Source organism: Stenella coeruleoalba (genome assembly GCF_951394435.1).
Source record: "Stenella coeruleoalba genome assembly, chromosome: 7".
In the NCBI taxonomy this organism is placed as follows: domain Eukaryota; kingdom Metazoa; phylum Chordata; class Mammalia; order Artiodactyla; family Delphinidae; genus Stenella; species Stenella coeruleoalba.
The window spans coordinates 25,893,664-25,921,046 of record NC_137153.1 but is presented as its reverse complement, the minus strand read 5'-3'; the positions used below and the strand labels follow the sequence as shown (position 1 = coordinate 25,921,046).

The window sequence follows — 27,383 nt, the reverse complement described above, 5'->3', positions numbered from 1 at the left end:
ACTGTGTTTTCTGTCCTCCTACATTTATTTCTAAGAATCTAAGAAATTTAAGGAAAGGTAGACAAAACCCACAGGGGAAATCATGAGAAAGTCAGTAACTCAAGCATAAGACAAGCAGGCCCTTTTCCTTTCCATTCAGTAATGAGGAAAATAGGAGACCTCCTTTCACCGAGGGCAGACTCACTTCAGCAGCTGTAGGTCTGGCCACAGAGAAAATACTCAGCTTATAAAAACCAGGCAAACATTTCCCAAACTGGCGATGTGGCAGCAATACAAGGTTGAGGACACTTTCTCAACTCATCTGGGAAAAGTCAGGGAGGGCCATGTCGAGCAACAGAGGACAAAACTCTTATAGTCTGTTGGGAAGGTGCCAAAGAAAATCAGATAACAGATGAAATGAGTTTTGTCAGCCACCCCACTGGTTTCAGGGAACACCGCTCACTGCCACCTCTGTGAAATGAGTCACCCCTCGCAGAACCCACACTGCCTTACAGAAACCGAGGAGGAAGCATCACTCTGTCCTCCCACAAAAGGTGGGCTAGCTGAGGCATCAAAGCTTAGAGGGAGAGCTAGAGGTGACACAGGTGAGGAGAGAACCAGGAAACAGCATGCATGGGAGGGGGGGGGAAAGGAGACACCAGGGGAGAGAGAAGTGAAGAACAGCCCGTGGAGATCCGCGTCCAGGGAACGAGGCGGTCACTGAAGTCTGAGCCTCACGTGACAAGGTCCAGGGACCAGTTTCTGCTGCTACTCCTCACAGCCAGGCTCCTCATCGCTGTCCTCCCCCAGAGGAAATTCCCTCATGTGCTTCTCGGCTGCGTGCATCCGGGTCTCCATGGGGCAGTCCTGGCTCAGAACTGCCTGTAGCAAGAGGCAGGAAGAGAAATCACTGCGCATCCTTCACCAGCTTCCCCATCCCCTTCCCCAACTAGCTCATCCAAGTCTAGTGCTGCACAGAAAAGACTCAAGAAACCAGCAAAGGACCCTTGCTCTGCTTCATGTATGTGCATAGGCCACCCAAGGGACCAAGGTGTAGTCACCCTAGTCAAGACAATCATCTGATATGCTTTGAATTGAATCCTTTTAGCAGTAGTACAGGCTATAGCAGGGAGCCAGCCGAAATGGGCACCACCTCCCATCAGACTTTCACGTCTTCTTTTGCTCCTTTAAGCGTCCTCCACATCCATCCCTAACCCACCCAGACCCTCAGGGTGCTCATGCTGTGGTAAGAGGAAAGTATCTTATTAACTAAAATCATATGCTGCGGTTCTCTCCCCTGGGGTGTTTGTACTTTAAGAAATGACGTGGTAAGGACGATAACAGATGTGAGTGAATGAATGAATGTGCCCAGTAGAATTCTGTCCATTTTGTGGGCATGATTTGGTAATTCACACTTTGCTGGTAACTACAGCAAATACAGGATGCCTTTGATGATCCTTGACCCCAACACTTTACAAGCATCCCATTTTCCTTCTGTACTTAGGACCCTTCCTAACTGACCAGTGTAAGAGAGAAAGTGGTTGTGTAGAGAAAGGAAAATAAGGAAGGGCACAAAGGAAAGAGAGAGATGAAAGGGGCATCAGAAAACATGGCAAAGCAGAGAGCCTATCAAAGAGGGAGGAAATAAGAGCACGGGATAAAAAGGGATGAGAGACATGGAAAGAAACAGAAGATTATTATTTTTACAGCAGTAGTCAGAGCCCCTTACAAGCTTCTCCTCCTTGGCTGGGGGGCTTCTCAGGTAGTAGCAGAGAGGAGCGTAGAAGATGTTGATGACCCCGATGATGACCATGAGCCACGGGAAGCCAATGGCTTGCACAATGGCACCCCCAGTGGATGGGCCTGCGAGGAATAAAGCAAACCTACAAGTATTTATTGAGTCTTGATCACACGGAGGACACCATGCTAGGGGCAGCAGGTGACCCAGGGGATGTCCCAGGGTCAAATATCTCCAGAGCTCTAGGAGAATCAGCCTCTTCTACCTGGTAAACAGTAGATAAAGGGAGAGTGGGGTACCAGGTCCTGGTGCTCCCCTATCCCTCCACCAACATACCTATAGCAAAGCCCATGCAAAAAGCCACGTCAGCGATGGCATAGATACTCCCATACACCGGGGCATGGCGCAGGTCCACCAGGTGTCCCATGATGGGCATCATAGAGGAATCCACCATGCCTGTGGTCAGAGCAAGCAGGATGCCGCGGTCAGCTCTACCCACAGTCCCCCTCCCTGTTTGTGGCATCCCCCTTTTTCCTCCCCCCTTTAGTCCACTGCCTTTGCCTGCTGTCTGTCCTCCCCTCAGAACTGACACCCATTCCTACCAGGAGTTATGAGCCCATCTCTCCATACCCCCGCCAGCCGCTCTCCTGCTTCTTCTGCTTTTCCATATACCCCCTCTGATCTGACCCAAAGCCAACATTCAGGGGCCTCTTGTTTCCTTTAAGGGCACTTCTTACCTATGGAAAAGCCAAGTCCTGCATTGGGGCCAATGAGACCAAAAATATTACGAGCCAGAGGAATCTGCAGCAGGAAAGGAGGAAGAGTCCATCAGGAGTCCAGCTGGGTCAGGTGGGAGCAGCACAAAAACAAAGAGTTTTCCTACAAAACGCGTCATCGACCAGGCGCTATGTGCCACAGACATTACCTCCGTGCATTCTTATACCTCCTGATGAAAAAGAACCTTTACTTCCGTTTAAAGATAGGAAAACTAGATTGGTGCCATTTGGGTTAAATGTCCTATCGAGAATTACAGAACGTAAGTGGTAAGATCAAGTGTGAACCTCAGATTTGACTCTATGAAACCATAACAATGGCCCTTTTCTGCTGCATGGACTCTTTCTTCCTCCCCTTCCTCTACCCCCTCCACCCAGACACATACTTCCACCCTCACTCTTCACTGAGTGGAGTTTCCTCTCTTTTCTATTTGCAACATCATCCAGCGGTTTTACTTAAACCCTAATTGGGAGCCAGTGGAGCAAGAAGACAAGAAAGAAATGCCAACAACCAATTACCTATAAGCTAGCAGGGCAGGTGGCGTGCTTTGCATTGCCGCTTCAGCAAGCTTGTGAAACTCATTCTCTTGCCCTCCCCATCCATCCCCCACGGAAGCCTTCTTTTCCTCTTTTGCTGGTTCCTTACCTCCCTCCCTGGGCATCTGTCACCCAAACCTGCTACACCAGCACACTCACCCCTTAGAATTTTCACATACCATTTAGATGTTAGTGGCTATAAACAATGTTAGGGGTGAATCCTCAAGGGCTATTTCTATTTTATCACTAGCACTGGTTAAAATTCACTGTGGGCTCACTGCATGCCAGACACGGCTGCAGTTGCTGTGGGTAACCCTGTGAGGTGCTATCCGAATCCTCTTTACACAGATGAAGATACAGAGTAAAGGGAGGTGACGTAACAAGCTCAAAGTCACACGAGGAGCAAGTGACAAAGCTGGGACTGAACACGGAGCTTGAGTTCCCGATGAGGACCTCCAGCCTTTCTTGAGCACTGTATTCAGTGCTTTATAGCCATCTTATTCTCCTTCAAGCCTACGAGGCAAGTGTGCTTCTGATCCTTATGGTGGAGAGGAGAAAATGAAGGCTCAGAGAGCTTGAAGGGGACTCCTGGAAATGGAAAAGCCCTTTTTTCTTTCTTCCTCTACCAAACATTCTGGTGCTAGAGATGGAAGCACAGATAATGGTTCCCCTGGTGGCTTATGGGGTCCTGTCAGGGTGAGATGAGTAAATGAAGGCATAAAACACACCAGTTTACAGACCCCAGAAATAGATACCACGTGTATTCCTTCATGTGCCCATCCGTAATGCCTCAGACCTCTGTCTCCAGCTGCCCCACTGCCCTCTCCCTCTCCTTCCCCACCTCCTTTCAATGGGATGACTGGTGGCATCTCCCCCCGTGCTAAATTCCTACCTACACAGAAACAGTCTTTCTGACAATCCTTGCCAAGTCAACCCTCTGCTCATTTCAAAGGAAAGTGGTCCTTAAATGTCCAGGTTTCTCTCTCTCTGTCAACAAGACCTTATGATACTTACACAAAGCAAGCTGGTACCTACTACCACCATCCCAATGAGGGAGCACAGCCACCTGGAAGAAAACAGCCATCATTAAACAGTGCAAAGGGGAGAGATCCCTTCCATCTGCCACCCCATCACCAACACACTGGCCAGTCCTACCACCCCTACTTCCAGGAACCCCTTAGGATATGAGAAGATAAACACATCTCTACAGGACCAGTTTATGCCCAGGTGAGCCCTTGCCCTGTCCCTTCCTGGCCCCTCACCTCTTCCCTGACTCCACACCTCTTTCCAGTAGAAGCAGATGAAGAGCAATGGGACATATTCTTCCTTCCCTTAGAAGAGGAAGCAGCTGACTCAGAAGGTACTTGCCCCGTGGGGATAATCCTCAAACTTAATTTCTGCTGTTTCCCGATTCACCCTACCTCTCACCTATTCATATTTTATCTGGTCTTCAGGGTCCATCTCAAAAACCACAAAACATACCAAACTTCTTTCCTTCTCTGATTTCCTATGGCAATGGTTTTTAAACTTATTTTTAACATCTTTGTGCTGAACTCCAATGGTAAAATTCAAGGTGTTCTCACTGTAGTGGAGGGACAGGAACCAGACTCATACCTCTTAGTCCCCAACCCTTTCCACGTGGTGGCCTCCGAGGCACACCTGTAGAGCTCCCTGGGGGTCCATGGAATATAGTTTGACAACCACTGCCCCAAGGTACTGCTTTCTTCATACCTGTTCTCTGTGGAATTATTTTATCTCTTCAACTGGACAACAAACATCTGGATAGTAAAGGTTGTCTCTCATATATTCACTGCCTCTTCTATAGCAGCCAGCTCAGGACCATCCTTTCTCTATATTGCCCTTACAATCTACCCATCCCCATCCTCCCAGTGGGCAGTTTTTATCTGTGTGCACTTGTTCTAAAGTTTCAACCTCAGAGAAGCTATTATTCATCATCCCAGGTGCAGGGAACACATCAGAAGACTCTCCCACCTGACTTTTCCCAGATCCCCAGGCTACATACCGACCCATCTTGTTGGCCAACACGCCAAAGAGGTTGGTGCCAATGAGGTAGGACACACTGGAAGGCAAGAAAGCTAGACCTGTGGAAAGACACAGGCCCTTACCTTAGAATGTACCCAGCTACTCTAAAACACTTTTTCTGACAGGACAGTGAAGTCCCCCTGTTACCTTCAAGGATCCCAAACCGCTTTGTTTTGTGGGTTGGAGATCCTTGTGCAAACCCAGAGCAGATGACATAGGGCTCCACACTCTGCTTTCCTCAAGAGCAGGGCTGTGTTTAGCTTCAACACATTGAACGTGTTTTTAGCTCCCCTATTGGACTTCCTGATGAATGGCTTTGATGAGCCATTCTCATGTATAAAATACCCGTGGTTATCAGCATAAGAGCATGAGCTTTAGAGAAAGACTTACACACCTCCTAGGAAGTAAAATCCTGCCTTGCTATTTACCTGCCCTTCTATTGCTCTGACAGTGACTTTTTTTTTTGGCCACACCTCAAGGCTTGCGGGATCTTAGTTCCCTGACCAGGGATCGAACTCATGCCCCCTGCAGTGGAAGCGCAGAGTCCTAAAAACAAAGCTGTGATTCTATCATACCAAATTACATTAAGGAGCAAATTAGATAAATGTATGTAAAAGGATTTTGTAAACTGAAGCCCTTATCACATTGTTTTTTTGTGACAGTAGAGTCATGTACCCTGGAACATGGGCTTTGGTGCTGAGTTCAAACTGTGGCTTGACCACCTTTTAGCTCTGTGACCATGGGGAATTTACCCTCTCTGAGTATCATTGATTTGTTCTTTCATTTATTCATTCATGTAGCATTTTTAATGAGTTTTTACTATGTACCAGGTATTCTAGGGACCAGGATTAGAAGGGTGAATAAAATAGACAAAATCCTGGCTTCCTGGGAGCTTACATTCCAAGGGAGGGAGATAGACAATAAACAAGTAAACAAATAAATGAAAAAGATAATTTTGACAAGTGATAAGTTCTGTGAAGAAAGTTTAATGTGGCAGTATGGAAGAGTGACCAGGAATAAAGGCTAACTTAGATTTAGGGGATCAGGGAAGGCTTCTTTGAGGAGGTAACATTTAAGCTGAGAACTGAATAACCAAAACAGAAGGTTTTTAGCAAGAAAAACAAACAAACAAACAAAAACACTTAATGCAAATAGGAAGGCCCATTGAGTGGACAAGTCTAGAGTTCCAAGGAGAGATCCTACCCACAGACATAAGGGTTCGACTAATTGGTTTACCAATTAGTTCTTAAAGCCATGGGAATGGCTGGGATCACCCATGAAAGATCAGAGATAGAAGAATAGATATCTATGGACTGAGCCTTCTGGGACTCCTACCTTTAAAAGTTAACAAACGAGGAGGAGATAGCAAAGGTTGTAAGGAGTAGCCAATGAAGTAGGAGGAGACGGAATCCAGAAGGAAAAAGAAGAAGAAAAGAAAAGAAAAAAGAAGTTTGACCTCTGAAGGAGCTGGGATGTTCCAACCATAAAGAGAAGGCAGCGGATGTAGGCACAGGTACGGGGAAGTAAGTATATGTAGTGATGAGAACATGCAAGTTCCCTTCTTGTTGTTTCTGTTTCCTCAATGACTGGGAGTTGAGGATGATGAAGGTGAAGGGATGAGGATGTGTAGGAGGTTTGAATGGAGAAGTGTAAACCAGTCCTTTTGGAAAGTAGGAAGAACATAACTAGGGACTTAAAGAAAGATTGTTGGACAGTGTGAAAACCCACTTTAGATCTGTGGCCATAAGTATAAGGTGAGACCAACAGCCTACCTAGTGTGTGTTTTCCTACAGCCCCATGTCACTGCTCAGGTGCAGGCAAGGAGTCGGCAACCAGATAGGCTTAACCAGAGTTAAGGCTTCCCATATGACAACCCCAGAGGGAGCGGGTGGGGCAAAGAAACTAATGATGCTTTCAAAGGAGTGACATTAATGATGGATGTGGATTCATCACGATGGACTCCAAGCTGAGTAAAGAAAGAAGAGAGGACATGAGTAGTGAGGGAAACAGAGAAAGAATTGAATGGACTGGTGATCCCAGTGTAGCCAAAATGTGTTAATATAGGGGTATTAGAATACCTGAGCAGGGAATATGTAAGGTGATAACTGCACTGCTTGGAAGTGAAATTTCAGAGAAGCTACGATTAATGGTGAGGTCAAGGTCAATATTATATAAAGGTTTGATTGGTTAAGGTGGAGAGAAGAAGAAGATCATTGCAAGAGAGTAGATTAAGGAATAGGCCAAGATGTTGGTAAGGTTATCCACCTGGATATGGAAGTCACCAAAAGTGGTGACAGGAATAAAGGTGAAATGAATGTGAGCCGGGTGTTGGTGGATTTAATGAGTGAGAAGGGATAACTCAGGGGTCAGTTGATAACTGCAGTAAAGAAGGGTGGGGTGGTATAATCTAATGACACGATTTTCAAGGGAGTCCGGGCCTTTGAAGGGGAATGAAGAAGAAATGATTCAGAAGCAGCGAAAGAAAGCAAAGCCTAAAGGAACAAGAACTTCCATCAGGAAGGCTGTGGGAAAATGGTGTTCTCAGAAAACATTCAGGTCTCAGGGCAAGAAGATGAAAGAAGTGTTCAGAGAAAAGAGGCTGAGGGCATAGGGGCACTTGTTGATGGCAGGGACTTCCACAGACCCAGGATTTGGGAGGGTAATGGGAAATTGGGTCAGATTAAGAAATCTCTAAAATATGGGAATAATAATAATTGGTACCAGATAGGCTAGTTATAAGGCTTAATTGAGATAATGCAAAGTGACCATTTTGCAAGGCGCCTGGCATAGAATAAGTGCTCTCTGAGCATCGGCCTTAACTATTATCATCATAACCAGGGAGGAACAGGGTCAGGACTTGAACCCAGACCTTCTCCCTCCACCTCCAGGTGTTTCCACCACCCCACCAGCAGCGTGGCAGCACAGATGGCTCTGGCATAAAGAACTGCATGGAATGAGTGGTGTGAGTTTCCTTGGGTCTCATCAGCTCTCTCTGCCTCTCTGTATGGAGAGGAAACAGTGCTGCCTAATAGAAACTGTCATGATGATTACAATTAAACCCAAAGTCAACAATTCACCAGTTACTGGCCGAGGTCTTGTTTGCTTTTAATATTCTCTTCTGTGGGCTGGAGGTGAAACACACCTTAGTGTGTTTGCCTAGTCTATCTGTACAGGTGGCAATCTGTTTCAAACTGTAACCATGTGTTTCTGTTTAATTGCTTTTAAAAAATGTATTAGTATAGCTACTCAATCGCCTACCTGGTATCTGGAAATGGGCACCTGTACCAAGCCCACAGGCCTCCTAGATACATCTCCTTGACATCATTTTAAGTGACGTGGGATTTCCTGAATGAGATTTTCCTCAGTCAGTGTGGCTTGTTCTTTAGGATCCGAGTATAGCTTGCAAATTCAGTAGCATTTTGTGCAAAAGAGGTGTTCCAGACTATATGTCTACAGACACATATATATTTCACAGCATATCTTCAAGGGGTGGGGAATTACACAGAGCTGTGACTGTCAAAGTGATTTCCTGACTATATCCTCTATTGCAGGCACTGTGCTAATGCCTTTAGAATACAAAGACCTATTTAACCCTGAAAACAACCAGAAAAGTGCCTCCATTTTTACAAATGAAAAAAAGTGGACTTTGAAGACGTTAAGTAACTTATCCAAGGACACAACCAGTAAGTGGCTGGATCAGGATTTCAACCCAGGTGGGCTTGTTTCCAAAGCCCGAGCTCTTTCCTCCACTGGGTGAGAGTCGCGGGCACACAACGGGCCACTTGGAGAATGTTCAGTCACACACTACAAATTGTTCCTCCCAACGACTTGGGGAGGGTTCTGCATTGAAAGCAATATTTTTCAGTGTGCTCGCTGACGCCATATCAGCCTCCCTGGGAAACTCACCAGGAATGCAAACTTGTTTCTGCTGCATTCCTGGATGGGGCCTCGCAATCTGAATTTTAACACACTCTCCAGGTGAGAACATTTGAAGTTAGACTTACAGATGCAGAGGGCACTGAGGAAAGTTGTAAGGGATGGTGGAGGACAAGGCCTTCTCGGTCTCTCACTTACTCTCCTGAGGGCTTTCTACTGCAGCCTCGCCTGCACAAGGCACTGGGTGGCATCAGGCCTGTGAGTTTCCCTGTGACTCACCAGCCTCTCTCTGCTTCTCTGTACCCTGACAGGAAACAGTGCTGCCAACAGAAACTGTCAGGATGTTTACAATTAAACCCAAAGTCAGCAATTCACCAGTTACTGGCTGATGGCTGGTTTGCTTTTAATATTTCTGCGGGGTCAAGAAGGGCTGGAGAGAGGCCGTTCTGAGCCAAGGTTGGTTGCCCCTCTGCCCCAAGAGCCTGAGCGGCTAGAGCCTTGAGGCAGGGGATGTTTATTTGCACCAAGCACCAACTAACTCAATTAACTGTCATGGTCAGAGGCAGCTGCAGCCCAGAAAAATTCAATTTAGGGCTACGAGTTCAGCTGGGAGCCTTGCTTAGCCTGGTCCCCTAAAAAATTAGATTTAGTGATTTTCATTGTATATTAAGCTGTATCAGGTTCTTGTCAGTTTCCCCTCTGGCCACTTAAGCCTCTCCTCCCTGCAGCGACTGAGCCATTTACACGTAACCTTCTCTGTCCCCTTTCCTCAGGCTTCCTGGAAAGGTCCAGAGCCTGCTCTCTAAGCTCAGATGAGTCATGAGGACATCTCTCCATGGAGCAGAGGAGGCCAGAGGCCTCCCTCACAGAACAATATACTCCATTAGTACCTTTTTAGAGGTAAAAAGATAGCAAAAGGGTAATCTGGGGGACAGGGAGTGGGAAAGAAGAACGTATCGGTGATGGTAACGGTGGGGCCTTGTTAATATTCTACGGATGCAAAGCTTTGCCACAGATTATGTCATTGGTTCCTCAGATTTACCCTCTGAACTAGATGGTATTCTGATGTCCATTTTAGAGATGAGAGAAGTGGTGCTCAGAAAGTTGTGATTTTCACAAGTGTGCACAGCAACTCAATGGAGCAGAAATAAAAACCCAAGGTCTTTTGACTAGAAGTTATTCATCCACCCAGCTAGGTATGTTGCCCCTCCGTCACCCGTCAACGCCCCCCAACCCTGCCCTTCTCAGCCTGCTTCTCATTTTCTTCTTCTTCTCCATTTTTTTTTTTTTGTTAAGTTGAGAGTTATGTTTTATTGGACAGACATTTTTAGGACTTCAAGCCTCTCAAGTAACCCTGAGAGAACTGGTCCTCGGCCTGCCTCTTGAAGGGACTGCCCACTAAATCAGGCTTGATTCACAGGTGTGGGCAGGGAAGGTAATTCTGTGAAGGAAGCACACTGTCCTTCTGTGACTCTGAAGACCTGGCCCTGATGATGCTTGCCGATTACCTGAGAAAGGGCCCATAGCACGCATCTCTGCCCAAGCCCGAGTTGGGGACCGAGGTCACTTACCCAGCTGCCACTCAGGGGCACACATGGTCTGCATCATCCAGATGGGCAGTGTGGGCTCGAGCATGGCCACCCCCATGTTGGCAAAGCAGAGGGAGCCTGGGGAGATGGTTCAGTGAGCCCCCAAGGCTGCCCTGAAGCTCAGACTCTCCCAGCCCAAAGGGAGGCAATGTCAGCTTACCTGCAGCCACCAGGATAAATGGGTCTCTGACAAGTGTGAGGAGAGGAGTCCCCTTGGCACTCTGAGAACATGGGCAACAAAAAACTTCCATTTGTACCGTGTACACACCTCTCCTGTTTTCACAGAATCTGAGAGCGTGCAGGCAGGACCTCAGAGACCGTCTATGTCAGCTCCCTTACTGGAGAGACCAGACACCCACGTCATAGAAGAGGAGGTGACTTGCCCAATGTCACAGAGTGAGCTGGTGGCCGCACAGCCCCCGTGTGCAAGGCAGTCACAAAGAGTAGGACAACATATTCCAGACATGATTCCTGCCTTTGAGTGACCATCAACCAGATCAGAGAGGATTGTCAGCAAGGCCAACGTTGGACAACAGGTGTCTGGACTCCGGGCCTCGGGCCTCTCCACTAGATCTTGCCAGCACCAGTATTCATCTAGGAAGGACCACAGGCAGAGTGCTGAACCCCAAAGGTGAGCCTAGAGGTAACAACTCAGAAAGCTGCTCAAGCTTCCTGAATGCTTTGTTCTGACCGTGTGGAGCTATACCGGACTGGTGTGGCCGAAGGAGCCTGAACATCTAGATTAAAATGCCAGCCTACATGTCCAATTATAACATCCCGCCCCCCTCAAAAAACTCCATTCCAGATAAACTTAGCATCTACCTTCCTTCCATGCATACAAGCAGGCCCTCAGTTGTCATGGTTATCTTTTCCTAAACTCCCTTCCTTCTCCTTTGCATAGGTCCAAACCTCACCCATTCGTCAAGGTCAAGCTTAAATGGCTCCTTCTTCTCCAGTGTTCCCTGACTCAGGAGCTGGAACTTCTCTCTCTTTCAAATTTCCTGAGTACTGTGTCCTAATCTCTGGTGTTTACCACATTCTATCTTCTAATAGATTTAATAGTTTTGATATGATAACCCTCTCTGCATCCACACAGGGTGGATTGCAATATTCAGAGATACTAAAACTAAAAAGATCATGCCCTCTCCCATATATAATTCAAGTAAAGAGACAGATCTAAATCATAAAATGTACATAAAGAAGTCCAATAAACCCTTTGACCCAACAATTTCACTTTTATTTGTTTTTGCTTTGGGCTGCACCATGTGGCTGGTGGGATCTTAGTTCTCTGACCAAGGCTTGAACCCGGGCCCTCGGCAGTGAAAGTGTGGAGTCTTAACCACTGGACTGCCAGGGAATTCCTGACAATTTCACTTTTAGAAATCTACTCTAAAGATTACCTCCAACTCTATAACAAGGCCTACACACAAGGTTATTCATTGCAGCACTATTTGTAGCTGCAAAATACTGGAAACTACCTAAATGCCCAAATATAGAAGAATGAATAAAATATAGTACTGGTATGCCAGCCAGAAAAAAAAAATACTTTTTTGAATACATAGAACATTACCATCTAAAAATCAAAATTATTCAAAAAGGTACTAAAGGAAAATCACTCCTCTACTTACAACACTTCTGATACCAAATGGGTGGGCTTTTTTCACACCAAGCAATTCTCCAATTCTCTGTGAACCAACTGGGTGTCCCTAAAGTTTAATTCAATTCTGGCACTAATTACTTGGAGCTTGCACAGACCCCACAAGATTGCCCCCCACTTCAGACACCAATCACAAGTAGTGCGCCCCTACGATACCAACACTACCATCTGACTTGGCTACAAAATCAAGGTCCTTAGATCAAACATTCCCATATTGTCTGTATTCTCTTATCTTTCTTCATGACTTGGTATAGATTTCCCAGAGCCATCTCTGTCTTAGAGTCAGACAGATACCAACTCTGATATTTAACTGCTACAGAATGACAGTCTGTAAGTATGCTTTGGGGGTAGAGATTGTTTGGATGGCCTCCAAGGTCTTCTTTAGCTCTGAGATAGTATAACTATAAATACTCAGGTCCCAATGTCATTGTCATCCTGGTTCTGAGTTATCATACATAACTCAGTAAGGTTTCTTTGATTCTTTATAAGGTCCTTCCTCCATCTTGGTCCAACATCAAGCCAGACTCCTTCCCCATCCCTCATACTATCCTAAACGTGACCCTATTGGGAATCCAGTACAGTTCTTGCTTTCTCCAACTCCACTCCCCTTTCTTCTTATGGTTTGACACGGATGGTCTAGGCAGGCCTGGGTCACTGCACCTATCCATTCTATCACTCTCTTGGCAATGGAACTTGGTATCCACTTACCTCAGGAGAGACTTTGGAAGGCTGTAGGATGCAAAGCTGGAGTGCTAAGAAAGGAAGAGGGAGTGAGAAATAGTTCAGTGTGTCCACTTATTAGATGGAGGATCCAATAACAGCCACATTGTTAGCACCCTACCCCTTGCAGATCTAATTCCCTGAGCTTCCTCCCTCTCTCTTGCGATGGGGCAGTCCTTGATCCACCCAAATATGTTAACACGGACACCATAGCATAATGCATTCCCAACCTGACCTGGGCTCTCGCCTGCCTGGTGGCCTCTTATGGTGACTTACCTCCATCCAGTAGTGCCAGGAAGGCCAAGATGAGGAAGGGTACAATCTTCCCCCAAAGTACATATGTCACACTTCCAAACGGAGCTCCCACTAGAGAAGCAAAACAGGCATGGATTCCAGAGACGGGGGGCTGATTCCCAGCCAGCATGACTTGTCCTGCTATACCCAGTGAGCATTTCTTGATGGCCTGCTAGGGGCTGAGCTCCACATGAGGACACGAGGTTTTGAGGATTCAGAGATGAAGAAGACCTACTTCCAAGGGGCTCATTTTCTAGTGGAAGAAATGTGTGTGTGGGCGTGGGGGGAGCCAAATAATTATAACATGGTGAAAAGTAAATGTTCCATCCACGAAATGTTATGTAATCACAGTAGAGTGAGTTCAGGTGGCCACAGGGGCTTTGTCAACTGGGTAATACTTGTGGGGAAGAAGCATGTGTGAAGAACACAGAGGTGTCAGAAAAGGGAGTGTGGATAGAGCAGAAATAGAAGAAAGTCCCTGTTACTAGAATAGGAGTATTTGGGAGATGAGAAGAGGTGGGGAAGGTTGAGACCAAATAGCCAAGGGCCCTGTGTATCCAGATAAAGCATGTACTTGGCCTTGTGGGCTAGGGAGAAAGACCAGTGCTTTTTGGCAGGGAAGAAACACCAGCTCTGGTCATAGGAAGCTTCTTCGGGCGGCACCTTGGAGGAAGGAGACAACGTGCAGATCAGGCTGGAGGCTGGTGCCTTGTTCCAACTGAGACGTGATGAGGTGCTGGCTTTGAGCAAGTGGCTGAGGAGGGTTTAATAGGCTTATTCATTTGGGAGTGAGAGGTGATAAAGGAGACAAGCATGCACCAAAGTGTTAGCTTGGGTGTTTGGGGAGGTGGATACTAACAAAGAGCAGGGCTTTGCTTCCCTCTCCTCGCCGTGGTGGTAGAGAGCAGGGTATAGGCCAGGGAAGAGATTTTTGGTGTTTTCTTCTCAATTAGCTAGAAAATTCCTAGAGGGCAGGAAGCATGTCTGAGGCGTCTGACCTATATCCCCTCTGTGCCAGCACTGTGCTTGGCACACAATACGTACTCAGTAAAAGTTTGTGGCTTGTTGGACTAGTCAGTTAAACCAGACTTTGGATGAACCTCAAAGAAAGCATAAGCTTTGGAGCTTGGGATTCGATCTCAGAAAATCTGAGTCTGTATCCTTGCTCTGGCATTTCCCAGCCATGTGACCTTGGATGGCTATGAACGTGTCTTATCCTCCTCTGTGTAATGGGGATGATCATTCCTCTTTTACAGTGTGGTAGTGAGGAATAAAAGAGATTATGTATATATTTAACACAGAACCTGACAAAGAGCATGTTCTCATGTTGAAAGCACTGGCCACGTACGGAAGCAGCGGTAAGGCGGTGGCTACTAACATGCAGATATTCACTCCCTTGAATAGAGTAGGTTTCTGGACCATTCCCAGGCCCTTATGGGCTGTCCAGCTCCCCAAGGGGAAAGAGATTCTGCTTTTCCTGGGCAGAATTTCAGAAGGACTCAAAACATGGTTGTACAGAGAAGGAAGAAAAATGCTGTCTTCCATGACCTTAGAAACACCTGCCTCCTGGGGCTGTCTCCGGAGAGTCTGCTGTAGCTCAACCTCCTGAACCCAGACCTGGGGCCAGTGCCACTTACCTAACACTCCCAAGGCCAGGCCCCCCAAGGCAATTCCCATGGCCTGCCCTCTCTCACAGTCATCAGTGTAGACACTTGCCAGCATCCCAAGACCTGAAAGGAGAGAGGCAGGTAGAATTAGCCTAGTCTCTGCCTCTCTCACTGAGTCCTTGGTCTTGCCCCTATTATATCTTCAGGGGTCGTGTTAGCTAGAGTTTCAGTTTTGGGGGTTTTATAGAACCTAACCCATAGTATTTTGCAAATACTGCCTCCCACAGGTCCCCCAAATGCCCACCTTGCTCACTCCTTCTGTTCAGAATATCATTAGAAGTGCAAAAGTCTCTGGGAAGGGTAATGCAGAATACCATTGTCCAGTGATCCTGCATCTCATATTATTTTATCATTTCCTAGTACATTTCCCTGAATCCATGGATATGGAGTAGGCCAAGGAAGGGAAAAACCTATGGACACAGAACACTGCTCTATTCGATGGGGATGCCCAAGGAAGAGTATGAAAGCACTTGGGAAAGAGTGTGGGCTGGGCTCTTATGGCCATTTACTCATGTGTAAAATGTCATAAAATCTCTGCTTCATAGGGTTACATTAAATATTGTATTTGATAGTACTTTGCAAACTGTGATGGTATTATCAATAGTATTAACTTTACTACTTCTATAAAATGGTAAGAAGGGGGACAGAGAAAAGACCATAGAGTGGCATTAAATCAAAACCTGGCCTACGTCACAGTTTTACCTTGGGCTTGGTCTGGCCTGAGCTAGCAGCATCTAAATATCAAAGAAAATTATGTCACGCTTAGGGATTTATAGGCACTACCAGCAACTCTACAATTATCTTGTTTTTAAATCACAATTTCCGCAACTATGCAGAGATACATATCACAATTTATGCAACAATCACAACTATGATGATATTTTCCTTAATTTCTTCATATAAATCTTATAGGGTCTGATGGTAGTAAGAGATGGTGAGAGATGTGTGTGTGTGTGTGTGTGTGTGTGTGTGTGTGTGTGTGTGTGTAAGATGTCGGCGTTACCTGCAACAGATGAAAATGAAGATCCAATGCCTTGAAGAGTTCGGGCCACAAAGAGCAGGGTATAGGTACCAGAAAAAGCAAACACTGGGCAAAGAGAATAGCAAGAATGCTCCAGTTAGCAAAAATGCCTTTGATTCCCTGGCCACCAGAAAATGGACTCATGATACTATAGACATGAGCCATTATGCGTACGTTTTAATAAAGCACGATCACTGCTCCCTGTTTTCGGAGTTGTCTTTCTAATCCTTCCCCCTTAATTAGGATTGCACTTTAATTGGCATGAAGATAGAGAAACCAAAGCATAAACTGATTCACCACACAGTGGATGGAAGGCTGAGTGTCCACATTTCCTGCTTAAAACCCAACATCCTGTCCACTGGAGTCAGGGCTGTGCATGAAACCCAATACCCTGGGCTGAGAACTGGTCCCTGGACCCTACTTCTGGATCCTCTATATGCAATACCCAGATTTGATCTTTGCCACTGTTGGGTCCCATTGGGTCATCTGGAGTGTGGGACAAAAGCTATGTGTACTTGAAGGACCATTGGTACTGTGTAGAAAATAATATCTTGTAATCCAATCAGATCCTTCCCCTTATATTGGAGGATCTTTTAGCCAAATCAGATCAGTGAGTATTTATTAAGTAATACTGACCATGCAGCTGTGCTGTACTCTGTCGCAGATGTGAGAGAAAGAGAATATCCAGTTCATGCCCTTGAAGAGATTCAGTCTACTAGAGACTAACATACACGAAACTGAGAACCAAACAGGAATATGTTATCAACAACTAAATTACAGGGCATTGGTAGTAAGGTTGGTGGGTCCAGACATGTCTCATCTCCAATTCCAGGACAATACCACAGAAAGAGAGAAGACTCCCTCCCAAAGTGTCTGAATCAGCATAATCTGAATCCCTTTGCCCATTCATTAGATGTCTTTGGTTGTGTTTATAATCTTCTCCCATTACTTCCCGACATGAGCACACCGTCTCCCAAACATGCAAATGATTGGTCTCTCCTGGGCCAGGCCTCCAATGCGTTCTCCCAGGCTTTCTGATTTCCACTCTGTTCAAGGTCTGCTACCCCTATGTCCTTTGAGAATGGTGTGACCAACTCATCTCTGTTGGACCAGGACCTTTGCGGTTTTAAAATCAAAAGTCTCGCATCCCAGGAAGCCCCTCAATCCCAGGCAAACTAGGATGGCTGGTCTCCCTATTTAGGAAGACCAAAGTAATTCCTTTTTCACTTTGTGCCCCAACATGGGCCACCATTTCGCTCCTAATTACATTAAGCATGTTTCCCAGCTGGGGGTCCTTCGGGGGAGTGATGGGCATTAGCAACCTCATTTTAGTATTTAAAAACCCTGAAGGAATGCTACATAGGATCCCCTAAACATCAAACGTTTGCTAGAGTTAGGCTAACTCAGTATAGCAACACTAGTTATGGCATGGAAACGATAATTATTATTTAATATATACAGTTCAGTAGATAAGAAAAGCTTTCAAAACATGAGTTCTTGGACTTCCCTGGTGGCACAGTGGTTAAGAATCTGCCTGCTAATGCAAGGGACACGGGTTCGATCCCTTGTCCGGGTAGATCCTACATGCCACGGAGAACTAAGCCCGTGTGCCACAACTAATGAGCCTGTGCACTAGAGCCCACGAGCCACACTACTGAGCCCACGTGCCACAACTACGGAAGCCTGCATGCCTAGAGCCCATGCTCCACAAGAGAAGCCACTGCAATGAGAAGCCTGTGCACCGCAACGAAGAGTAGCCCGCCTCACCACAACTAGAGAAAGCCTGTGCGCAACAACGAAGACCCAACGCAGCCGAAAATAAATAAATAAATTTAAAAATATAATGTTAAAAAAAAAATCAGTTCTTGACAGAGAATCAGGAAAGGACCTTATGCTAAAAAGTTTGGGATCCACTAGGACACTGCATTATCTTATTTTGCAGGGTGTTTGTCATGGCTCCCAGGCAAGCATTAAGAACACCTGGGTAGACAGAGCCATGTCTTTTCATTCTTTATGTTCCCTCAGTGACTTTTCACCTCAGTAACTTTTCACCATCACCATCAAGGCATCATGTGTGTGTACCATAAAATTTTGTGAAATGAACTATGCCTCATGTGATGAGATAGAGCGTCTTATTAGTTTTTAATTTACTGTTTGGCATAGGCTGAGCTCCTAGAAGTTCAATAAAGATTTCTAACTTTCATTTCTTCATTTTCTTTGATTCAACTAGAATGTCACAAGTAAGCTGAAGTTCTCAGACAGAACTTCACACATTGAGCTCCTGCACTTTGCACCTTCCAGCCCTGAACGCAACAAATTCCTGTTCGGTATTGGTTGACAGGAGACAAGTCCTATGCTGGAAGGGAAGACAATTTGAGAAAGAGCAATAGAAAAAGTAGAAAAGTAACAGAAAGGTAATAAGAAAAACAAGAGGGAGAAGGTATGTTATTCGGAGCAGAGAGGCAGCAGAGGCAGCAGGATGCCTTCCCCTTTATTAAACTCTCCCCACCACTCCACATTCATTTTTTTTCTTATTTTCTCAGGGTCAATTTCCAGATGTATTTTATTTCACTTACTGTTATTATTCCATCTTTAGGGAACAGTTATCTGATACTGGGTAGACTATTTGTCTTTCTCTTTCTTGTTTCCTTAGCAAATGTATTTTCCAAAGCTATAATCTTTAATGGCCTTCCTTGAAGGGAGTGAACTTTTATGGAATTTTCCAGTTGCTACTGTCCAATTTAGATTCTTTGTTAGTTGCCCTTTACCTTTACATATCAAAATACGATGACCTCTTCTCAAAGATGGGAGGTTTGGGGCTTCCCTGGTGGCGCAGTGGTTAAGAATCTGCCTGCTAATGCAGGAGACATGGGTTCCAGCCCTGGTCCAGGAAGATCCCACACGCCACGGAGCAACTAAGCCCGTGCGCCACAACTACTGAGCCTGCGCTCTAGAGCCCGCGAGCCACAACTACTGAGCCCGTGTGCCGCAACTACTGAAGCCCCCGTGCCTAGAGACCATGCTCCACAACAAGAGAAGACACCGCAGTGAGAAGCCTGCGCACCGCAACAAGGAGTAGCCCCAGCCCTCCGCAACTAGAGAAAGCCTGCACGCAGCAACAAAGACCTGACGCAGCCAAAAATAAATAAAAATAAATTTATTAAAAAAAAAAGATGGGAGGTTTGTACTAAGCTCATTCAAGGGATTACTGATAGATACACACATACACATTATTGCATACAAATTAAAACAGCCTTCACAATTTTCCCAAGCTGAAGGAAGTGAAGTATCTGTTCTTCTATAGCATGATATACAAATGCCAACTAGACTGAGTTGCCTCTACTGCTCTAGTCCCCATAACGAAAACTGTAAAGCATTTAAATCAGTGTCATAGGTCACTTAGTCAGATGACTAATTAGCTCACTTGACCCTGCTCTCTTCTTGGTAATGCATGTGATAAAATCAAAGTTAATCAATGAAGTGAAGAAAAGAGGTAGCAAATTACTTACTAACTGTGGAGATAAACATGATAACAAAGCCAGCAAACATGGGAATGTGATATCCAATCCTAAAAGGGAATTTAAAAAAAGATACGATTCCAATAGGCATCTGTGTACTTGCACTATATTTTTTCATGTCATTGGGAACAAAAATGCAGTTATTTGAGTGCATGGCAAAACATGTCTCCAAATGCAGGTACAGAGATGGAATGTGACATGTGAATGCATATAAACAAACATGCAAATTGACCTGTTGGCCAGGGCCCAAATCCTCTTTTCCAGAAAAGACAAATAACCTAGTCAGAAGGCATATCTTTCTGAAACATGAGGATAATCCCAAACACAAGCACTAAGAAGCCAGTGCTCTAACCTGCAAGAGGCCTGTCCTATTTCTACCCTTACCCCATTCAAGCCATGTTCCAGGGCACTGAAATAATACCAGTAGTATACTTCTGTTCCCTGGTTCTCTTCTTGGTACTCAATAGTCATTACATCACTAAGAAAATCGGAAGCCCAAGTCATTTTATCAATATCATGCTATCTTTCCCAAACAGCTGACCACCCTGGGGTGCAGACAAGTGAGTTTTCCCTTCTTTATCCTTTCTAACCACCTTTATGATACCTCAGCCCATTCTCTTATTTCTGAGCCCCTGAGTACCCTGTGGGGCACTGTACCCATTGAGATACCTGTTGGTGAGAGGCCCCACGAATGGGTTGACCAGAAGTTGCATCAGAGCCTTGGAAGCAAACAGAAGCCCAACCCACAGGTTCTCTTCCTTCAAGAACTCTGTGCCTTGAAAGCAGTTGTTTTCATGGGCTGGGATGGCTTCGGTGACCGGAGGGGGGACAGTGCCGGGAGTGTCACTTGTCCATGCTATGCCACTGGGCACACTTTCTTCGATAGCCAAGGTGTTGTTTTCAAAGAAGGAGAAGATGGTGGAAGAGGTAGAAGTGAGGGCAGGCTGGGAAGCTGTGGTGGGCCCAGGGTACACAGAAGTGTTGACTTTGAACTCTGTGGCATATAGGTAAGTGGGCACAATGGGCACTGAAAGTTAAGAAGAACAAGTAATGAGGGCTAAGGACAGACTGCCTTCTGACTGCTAGTCAGTTCAGGGACATTACCATGAGGTCCAGACTCATGCTCAGGAAGGCGTCTAAGTGACATGATCTGAAGCATACTCAAAGACTGCGCCTGCCCGAGTTATCCTATTAGCTCAAGTACCTGAATTCCAACCATCATACAATTGGTCCTCATTCATGGATTCCATAATGGCTAATTCATCTACTGGCCAACGTTTGTAATCACAAAAATCAATGCTCGCAAAGCCATTGCGGGTTTTCTCAGACATATATGCAGAGAGTGTGGAAAACAGAGTCACCAGATGCTCACTTTTGCAGCTGAGGTTGAACAAGGTGGGCTCTGCCTTCTTCTTTCACTCTCACACAGAGATGCAGAGCATGGGGCGGGGAAGGGCAGCGAGGTGCAAGAAACTCCAGCTCTGGGGCCAGTTGGGCACAGCCTGAATCCCAGCTCAGCACCTGTTAGTGGGGTCGCCTCGGGCAAGTCACTTAACACCTCTGAAGTTCGTTTTCTCTTTTGCAAAGAAAATACAATCTACCAGGATGTGTTGTTTTTAAGATTTAAGATTATAATCTATACGGTGTACACACACACATATGTATGGGGGGGGTGGGGGGGGGAGGCGCGTGTGTGTGTGTGTGTGTGTGTGTGTGTGTGTGTGTATTTCCCCGAAGAGAAATTATTTAGTATAGACTAAATCCAGTGTTCACAGAAAATTTATAGAGCATAACACCATGAATAATAAGAACTGACTGTATTGGATTTATCATTTGTTTCAGGAAGATTCTTGTTTAAAAGCATATATTTTACCCAGAAGGGGAAACATGTTGGTCCCATTTATATACCAGCACAACTGAAAGTAAAAATGAATAGACTACCAACTGAAAAAGAAGGACTGGGAGGGAATGAACCACAGGAAAGGTAGGTTTTGATAAGAAGTTGGATATCCATATAAAGTGTGTTATTTTGACAGAGCAGAAAAAGGCAACATGGTGAGAAGGTGCTCACAATCCCAGAGGGCATTTGGAGTCATTAGCGCCTTAGGAAGAGAGTATGTGGAGGAAGAAAAGTATCGCCAGTTCTGGCTCCGGGTCAGCCCCTTTGATTCAGTCAGATGCTCTCTGAACCTCCTTCTCTTTGAACCTCTGGGGTCTTTCAGCAAAGGTTGGCAAGCTTCAGACTCCATTTCCTGCCATTTCTTCTAATCCCCAGCAATCTTTGTGTTTTCAAGCACAAAAAGAAAAATTCTCCAGTCCCTTCACTGCTGAATTCTAACAGGATATGTGCTGTCCTCTGGGAACCAGAGCAAATTAACCCCCAGCGCCAGGCCCCCCAAACGTACCCACCACAGTGAGCAGCATGTTGTCCAGGAGTAGAGCGACAAACACCACCAGCAACACCAGCTTCCGGGACTCTCTCCCCTTCTTCAGCAACCACTGAGGAATGTCCAAAACTGCCCTGAGCATGGTGAGGGTGCCAGGGGTGGCTCCTCTGCCAGGATTTTAAGGAGGATCTGAGAGAAATTCTGCCCAGACAAGTGAAACTCACTATTAAAATGAGAAGTACAAAGAGTTGCAAGTGATAGGATGGTATTTTTGTTTGTTTGTTTGTTTGTTTATATTTTACTGAAGTATAGTTAATTTACAATGTTCTGTTGATTTCTGCTGTACAGCACAGTGATTCAGGTACACACATATATATATTCCTTTTCATACTCTTTTCCATTATGGTTTATCACAGGATATTGCATATAGTTCCCTGTGCTATACAGTAGGACCTTGTTGTTTATCCATCCTATATATACTAGTTTGCATCTGCTAACCCCAAACTCCCAGTGATAGGATGGTATCTGAACCTTTTCCATGCTGTGTCTCTGTTACTTCTTATACATCTGAATAACTCTACCTCATTCACAGAATGCCTTCCAAGGAAGCATTGCTGACCGGCTTTTTATATCTGAAATTCTACCTCACACATTAAGCAAGTTCTACAGAGATCACCTAGCTCTATATTTCTCAGACATTTGCCCATCACCTCAGTAGTTTATGTCATATCTGAAGACTACCTGTATTGTTATTTACTTAATCTTTTCCTCTAAATCCACTCTTTTTAAAAACTGAAATATTATCATTTAAAAAGATAACTTTATGGGCCATGCCAAAAAAATAACTGTCTATGTCTATGTACCACCCCAAAATAGCCCATGTGCCACAAGTGTTACCTGTGCTGCCCACTGAGAAACACTGACCTAGACCAAGTCTTTCATCTCACAGATGAGAAATCTGAGATTCAAGAAGCTAAGAGATGTGTCTCAGGTCCCACAATCAGTGTCAAACTAGAACAAAGTCCCAGGTTTTTTTTTTTAACTTGCAGGAATGTTCCCCACCATCTTCCCTTGCTCTATGGTACTAGAAACACACCTATTCTTTTGTTTAAGCTATAAACCCCTGCTCAGAAAGGTGTGCTACTCTGTGTAAGTAAAATACCAACTTTGATGATTCGTTTTCTACTTAGGATTTCATGTCATTAGTCAGCATTAAGTCAGAGTACTTTGTTAAACTTCAGGTAATAACAGTTGCTGGGAAGAATTTCATTTTCTTTTATGTTGTTTCTGTTGTAGTATCAACAGTTCTAATCTTATAAAGTTTAAAATAGATTACTGTCATGAAACATATCAGGCTCTAAAAAATGTAGACCCTTTGATTTGGAACCTATCTTAAGGAAATAATCAGAAATGCAGCCAAAGATTTATGTGTAAAATTAATAACTGTTGAATTATTTATGTTAGTGATACATTTTAAATGTATCATAAAAATGATACATTTTAATGGTGGAATATAAGGAGCTCTTAAAAACAATGTTTTCAAATAATTTTGATGACTTAGAAAATATTCTTCATATGCTAAGAAAAAAATGATATTAGATTGTATCTACAGCTTGACCTCAATTATATAAAAAATAAATATATGTGCACCATTTTAAAAGACTAGACTAGAAGGGTACACCCACAAATGTCAGCTATTATAATCAATGACAAATTATCTTCTTTTTCCTTTTCTGTAATTTTGAGTTATTCTATAATGATTCTATAATTAACTACTTTCATAATACAGAAACTAAATAATTTTAAATGATTATCATTGGGGTTCAATATCAGCCTCAAATGTTGGAAGTATCCTAGCACTGAGCTACTCTGTTGTAAGGCAAGGGCTGGAAGAAGGACACCATCCACACTACAGTTGCAAGTGAACAAGGGGTGCCCATGGAACCAAACTTCCAGATCAGTTTTAACCAGAAAATGCATGCAAATCATTTAAGGCCCTTCATTTCTCTGTATATAAGGAAAAGGTATATCTAAATACAAACTGAGTTAGGATATATAAGAAATGCACACATAAGAATATAAGAAGAGATTAAAAGAAAAGCAATGGAAAACTAAAAGATGTAAAATGGAATAAAATAAGTTCTCTGAGGACAGACCAAAAATATTCAAGCAAACAAAACAAAACCAAAACAACAAACCAAACAAAACCAGGAATATGTCAACAAATCAGTAGTAAACTTTACAGGCATAATTCTCTTTTGAGAGACACAAATTACAAGGAAGGATTAAATGTGTCCAGAGAGAAAAACATCTTACCTTAGAGCTCACCTTGTACAAGGTACTCAGTGAGGTATTGGCAGCTGTTAGCAGTTCAGCCGGGACTCTTCTCTGAAAGTGGATGTGCTGATGGATTTATTGCCACCTGTTATCTGGGGATGGGATGTCATGTGTACCTTTTGTCCACAAAGATTTAATTGGAACCTTAGCTCCCTGCATCACAGGCAGGAAAGCAGCACTGAAGAGGATAAAGAGAGGGGAGAAATTATCCTAAATAAAGAGGAACTGGGCTACACCGTTTTTCATTCATGTTTATCTATCATCAAACACATTAACTTTTTTTGTCTGGGTCTGAATACAAACTGGAAGACACAACGGAACAAGGGTACGGTTCCTCTCGCTTGTTACTTAGTCAAAGAGGCTCCACATACCCAACTGCTTTCGAGAAAGAAACAAATCTTACAACACCTGCAGGACCAAAAACAAAAGAAAAACAAAAAACAAACAAACAAAAAAAAACTATGCATATTGTTCTCAAGTATAAAAACCCAACACCTATGATCTCCGTGGAAGCACAGATTGCGCACTTCCATCTTTATATCCCAATACTAGCTCAAAGCCTGGCATGTGGAAGTCTCCAGTAAATATTTCTTGTATGAATGACTGGATGGATGGTTACATGAGAGAGTATGGCTCATTGTGGAATCTTCGAGTGGCCCTATAGATCTATACTCTTATGACATTAAGAGTCATCAGTCGGGCAAAGAACATAAATAATTTACAAAAGAGCAAATGGAACTGTTGAGCAGACTAGCAGCGGAGACTTCTTAACTGTGGAATTTGTAGCCCCTCTAATTGTCTTAATTAACTTGGGAACTTTCAAATTCAGGCTTAAAAAAAAAGAAAAGAAAGAAAGAGATTTAAAGGAACCCTGGAAAGAGAAATAGGAAGGAATCAATAGAAATAGGAGGAGGGGAGTGTATGCATTTGCTATTGCTGATATAACAAATTACCACAAACTTAATGGCTTATAACAACACAAATGTATTATCTTAGAGTTTTGGAGGTCAGAATTCCAAAATAGGTCTTATTGGGCTAAAACTCAAGGAGTTGGCAGAGGTGCAATTCTTCTGGAGACTCTAGGAGCGAATCTGTTACCTTGCCTTTTCCAGCCTCTAGAGGCCACCTTCATTTCTTGGCTCAGGGTTCCCTTCTACCTTCAAAGTCAGCAACACAGCATTAATTGTCTCTCTCTCTCTCTCTCTCTCTCTCTCTCTTCCATTTAACTCTGTCACTCTCTCTCTTAGCCTCTTGTCTCCCTCCTTCACTTAAAAGAACTCATGTGATGACATTGGCTCATTCAGATAATCCAAGATAATCTCCCCATCTCAAGATCCTGAACTCAATCACATCTTCAAAGGCCCTTTACCATGTAAGGTAACATATTCACAGGTTCCAAGAATATGGTGTGGACATCTTGGGGGGGAGGAAGGGTCATTATTCTGCCTACTGAAGGGAGCATGGCATACGGGCTCCCTTACATTCCTGTTGCCTTGAGCCTCTCTGAAAAGAGGGCATTAGGGCCAAAAGATAGAGGAGCGTATTAATAATAAAGACATTTACAAGATTCTGGGCATAAGGCAGTGTCATGCTGGAGCCCAGATGACACTTCTACCGTGATGCCCTCCAGCCTAAGTACAGCTTTGGTACTCTGAGGTCTCAGGGCAGCCACCAGCAAAGCAAAGCTGTGTGTAGAGAGCATTAGCTGCAAAGAGCTTGTGTAGAGCACCTCCACAGGGAAGAACAAACTGTTTTGAGAGACCACCAAACTGCAAATGACCCATATAGTTGGAAAACCATGGTTTAGAGCAGCAGTCCCCAACTTTTTTGGCACCAGGGACCGGTTTCATGGAAGACAATTTTTCTACTGATAGGGCCGGGTCGGGGAGGGGAGATGGTGCTGGGATGATTCAAGCACATTACATTTATTGTACACTTTATTTCTATTATTATTACATTGTAATATACAATGAAATAATTATACAACTCACCATAATGCTGACAGAAGGCAGAGTTCAGGTGATAATGCGAGCAATGGGGAGCGGCTGTAAATACAGATGAAGCTTCACTCACTTGCCTGCTGCTCACCTACTGCTGTGCAGCCCGGTTCCTAACAGGCCACAGACCGGTACCAGTCCGTGGCCCAGGGGTTGGGGATCCCTGGTTTAGAGGAGCTGAGGGCCTGAGAGACCATGTACTGGCTAAGAATCATCATACTTTGGGCATTAATAGAAATCATAGCACCAATAATAATAGCTCTCATTTACTGAGCCCCCCACTACATAGCAGACATGTTTCTACTATATGCATATATTATACATTATATATATCTCAGTTAACTGTAACCATGCTAGTATTCACAGGCTGGCCAAGTTTGGAGTGTTCTCATAAATGCCCATCACTGTTAATAATCACGGTGTTGTCTATCAAACAGAACTGAGGTCTTGGGACTTCCCTGGTGGTCCAGTGGCTGAGACTCTGCGCTCTCAATGCAGGGGGCCCAGGTTCGATCCCTGGTCAGGGAACTAGATCCCGCATGCTGCAACTAAGAGTTCACACGCTGCAAATAAAGATCCCGCATGCCACCATGAAGATCCTGTGTGCCACAACTAAGACACAGTGCAGCCAAATAAATAAATAAATATTTAAAAAAAAAGAAAAAAGAAATGAGCCCTTATCTTCCTCCTGTTTAATTTTCTAATGTAAAAAATAAATAAATAAATAAGGACTTCCCTGGTGGTCCAATGGTTAAGACTCCATGATTCCACTTAGGCGGGGGCAGGGGTCAATCCCTGGTTGGGGAACTAAGATCCTACATGCTGTGCAGCGCAGCCAGAAAAATAAAAAAAAAAAGCTGGTGTGAATATGGGGAAATGTAAATTCATATACACTATTAGTGTGCAAATAGATACAATTCTTTTAGAAAGCAATTTGGCTTTCTATCTCTTGTCTTTCTTTTTTTCTTCCCTTTGGAAGAAGTTCTTTTTTTTTTAATTAACATATAGTTAATTTACAATGTTGTGTTAGTTTCAAGAGCAAAGTGATTCAGCTATACATATATGTACTTATATATATATATAATTTTTCGGATTCTTTTTCATTATAGGTTATTACAAAACATTGTGCTATACAGTAGGTCCCTGTTGTTTACCTGTTTTATATATAGTAGTGTGTATATGTTAATCCCAAACTCCTTATTTATCTCCCCCCCAAATCTCCTGTCTTTCAAGTTATAAAATGTCCATAT

General features: G+C 44.2%; 1 protein-coding gene across 1 annotated transcript; it reads right to left on the bottom strand.

The window, feature by feature from the left end:
• Nucleotides 1-747: 747 nt before the first annotated feature.
• Nucleotides 748-26,223, bottom strand: SLC18A1 (solute carrier family 18 member A1; the record flags this gene model as incomplete). Its single annotated transcript, XM_079927460.1, has 17 exons — nucleotides 26,128-26,223; nucleotides 24,116-24,314; nucleotides 21,818-22,022; nucleotides 20,082-20,439; nucleotides 19,404-19,462; nucleotides 15,877-15,960; nucleotides 14,844-14,936; nucleotides 13,189-13,278; nucleotides 12,901-12,944; nucleotides 10,696-10,756; nucleotides 10,518-10,613; nucleotides 5,051-5,129; nucleotides 4,042-4,093; nucleotides 2,455-2,518; nucleotides 2,054-2,173; nucleotides 1,709-1,842; nucleotides 748-861 (listed from the first exon to the last, which is right to left on the bottom strand). The coding sequence occupies exons 3-17, from the start codon at nucleotides 21,939-21,941 to the stop codon at nucleotides 748-750; spliced, it is 1,572 nt and encodes a 523-aa protein (XP_079783586.1). The 5' UTR covers nucleotides 21,942-22,022; nucleotides 24,116-24,314; nucleotides 26,128-26,223.
• Between the last annotated feature and the right edge of the window lie 1,160 nt (nucleotides 26,224-27,383).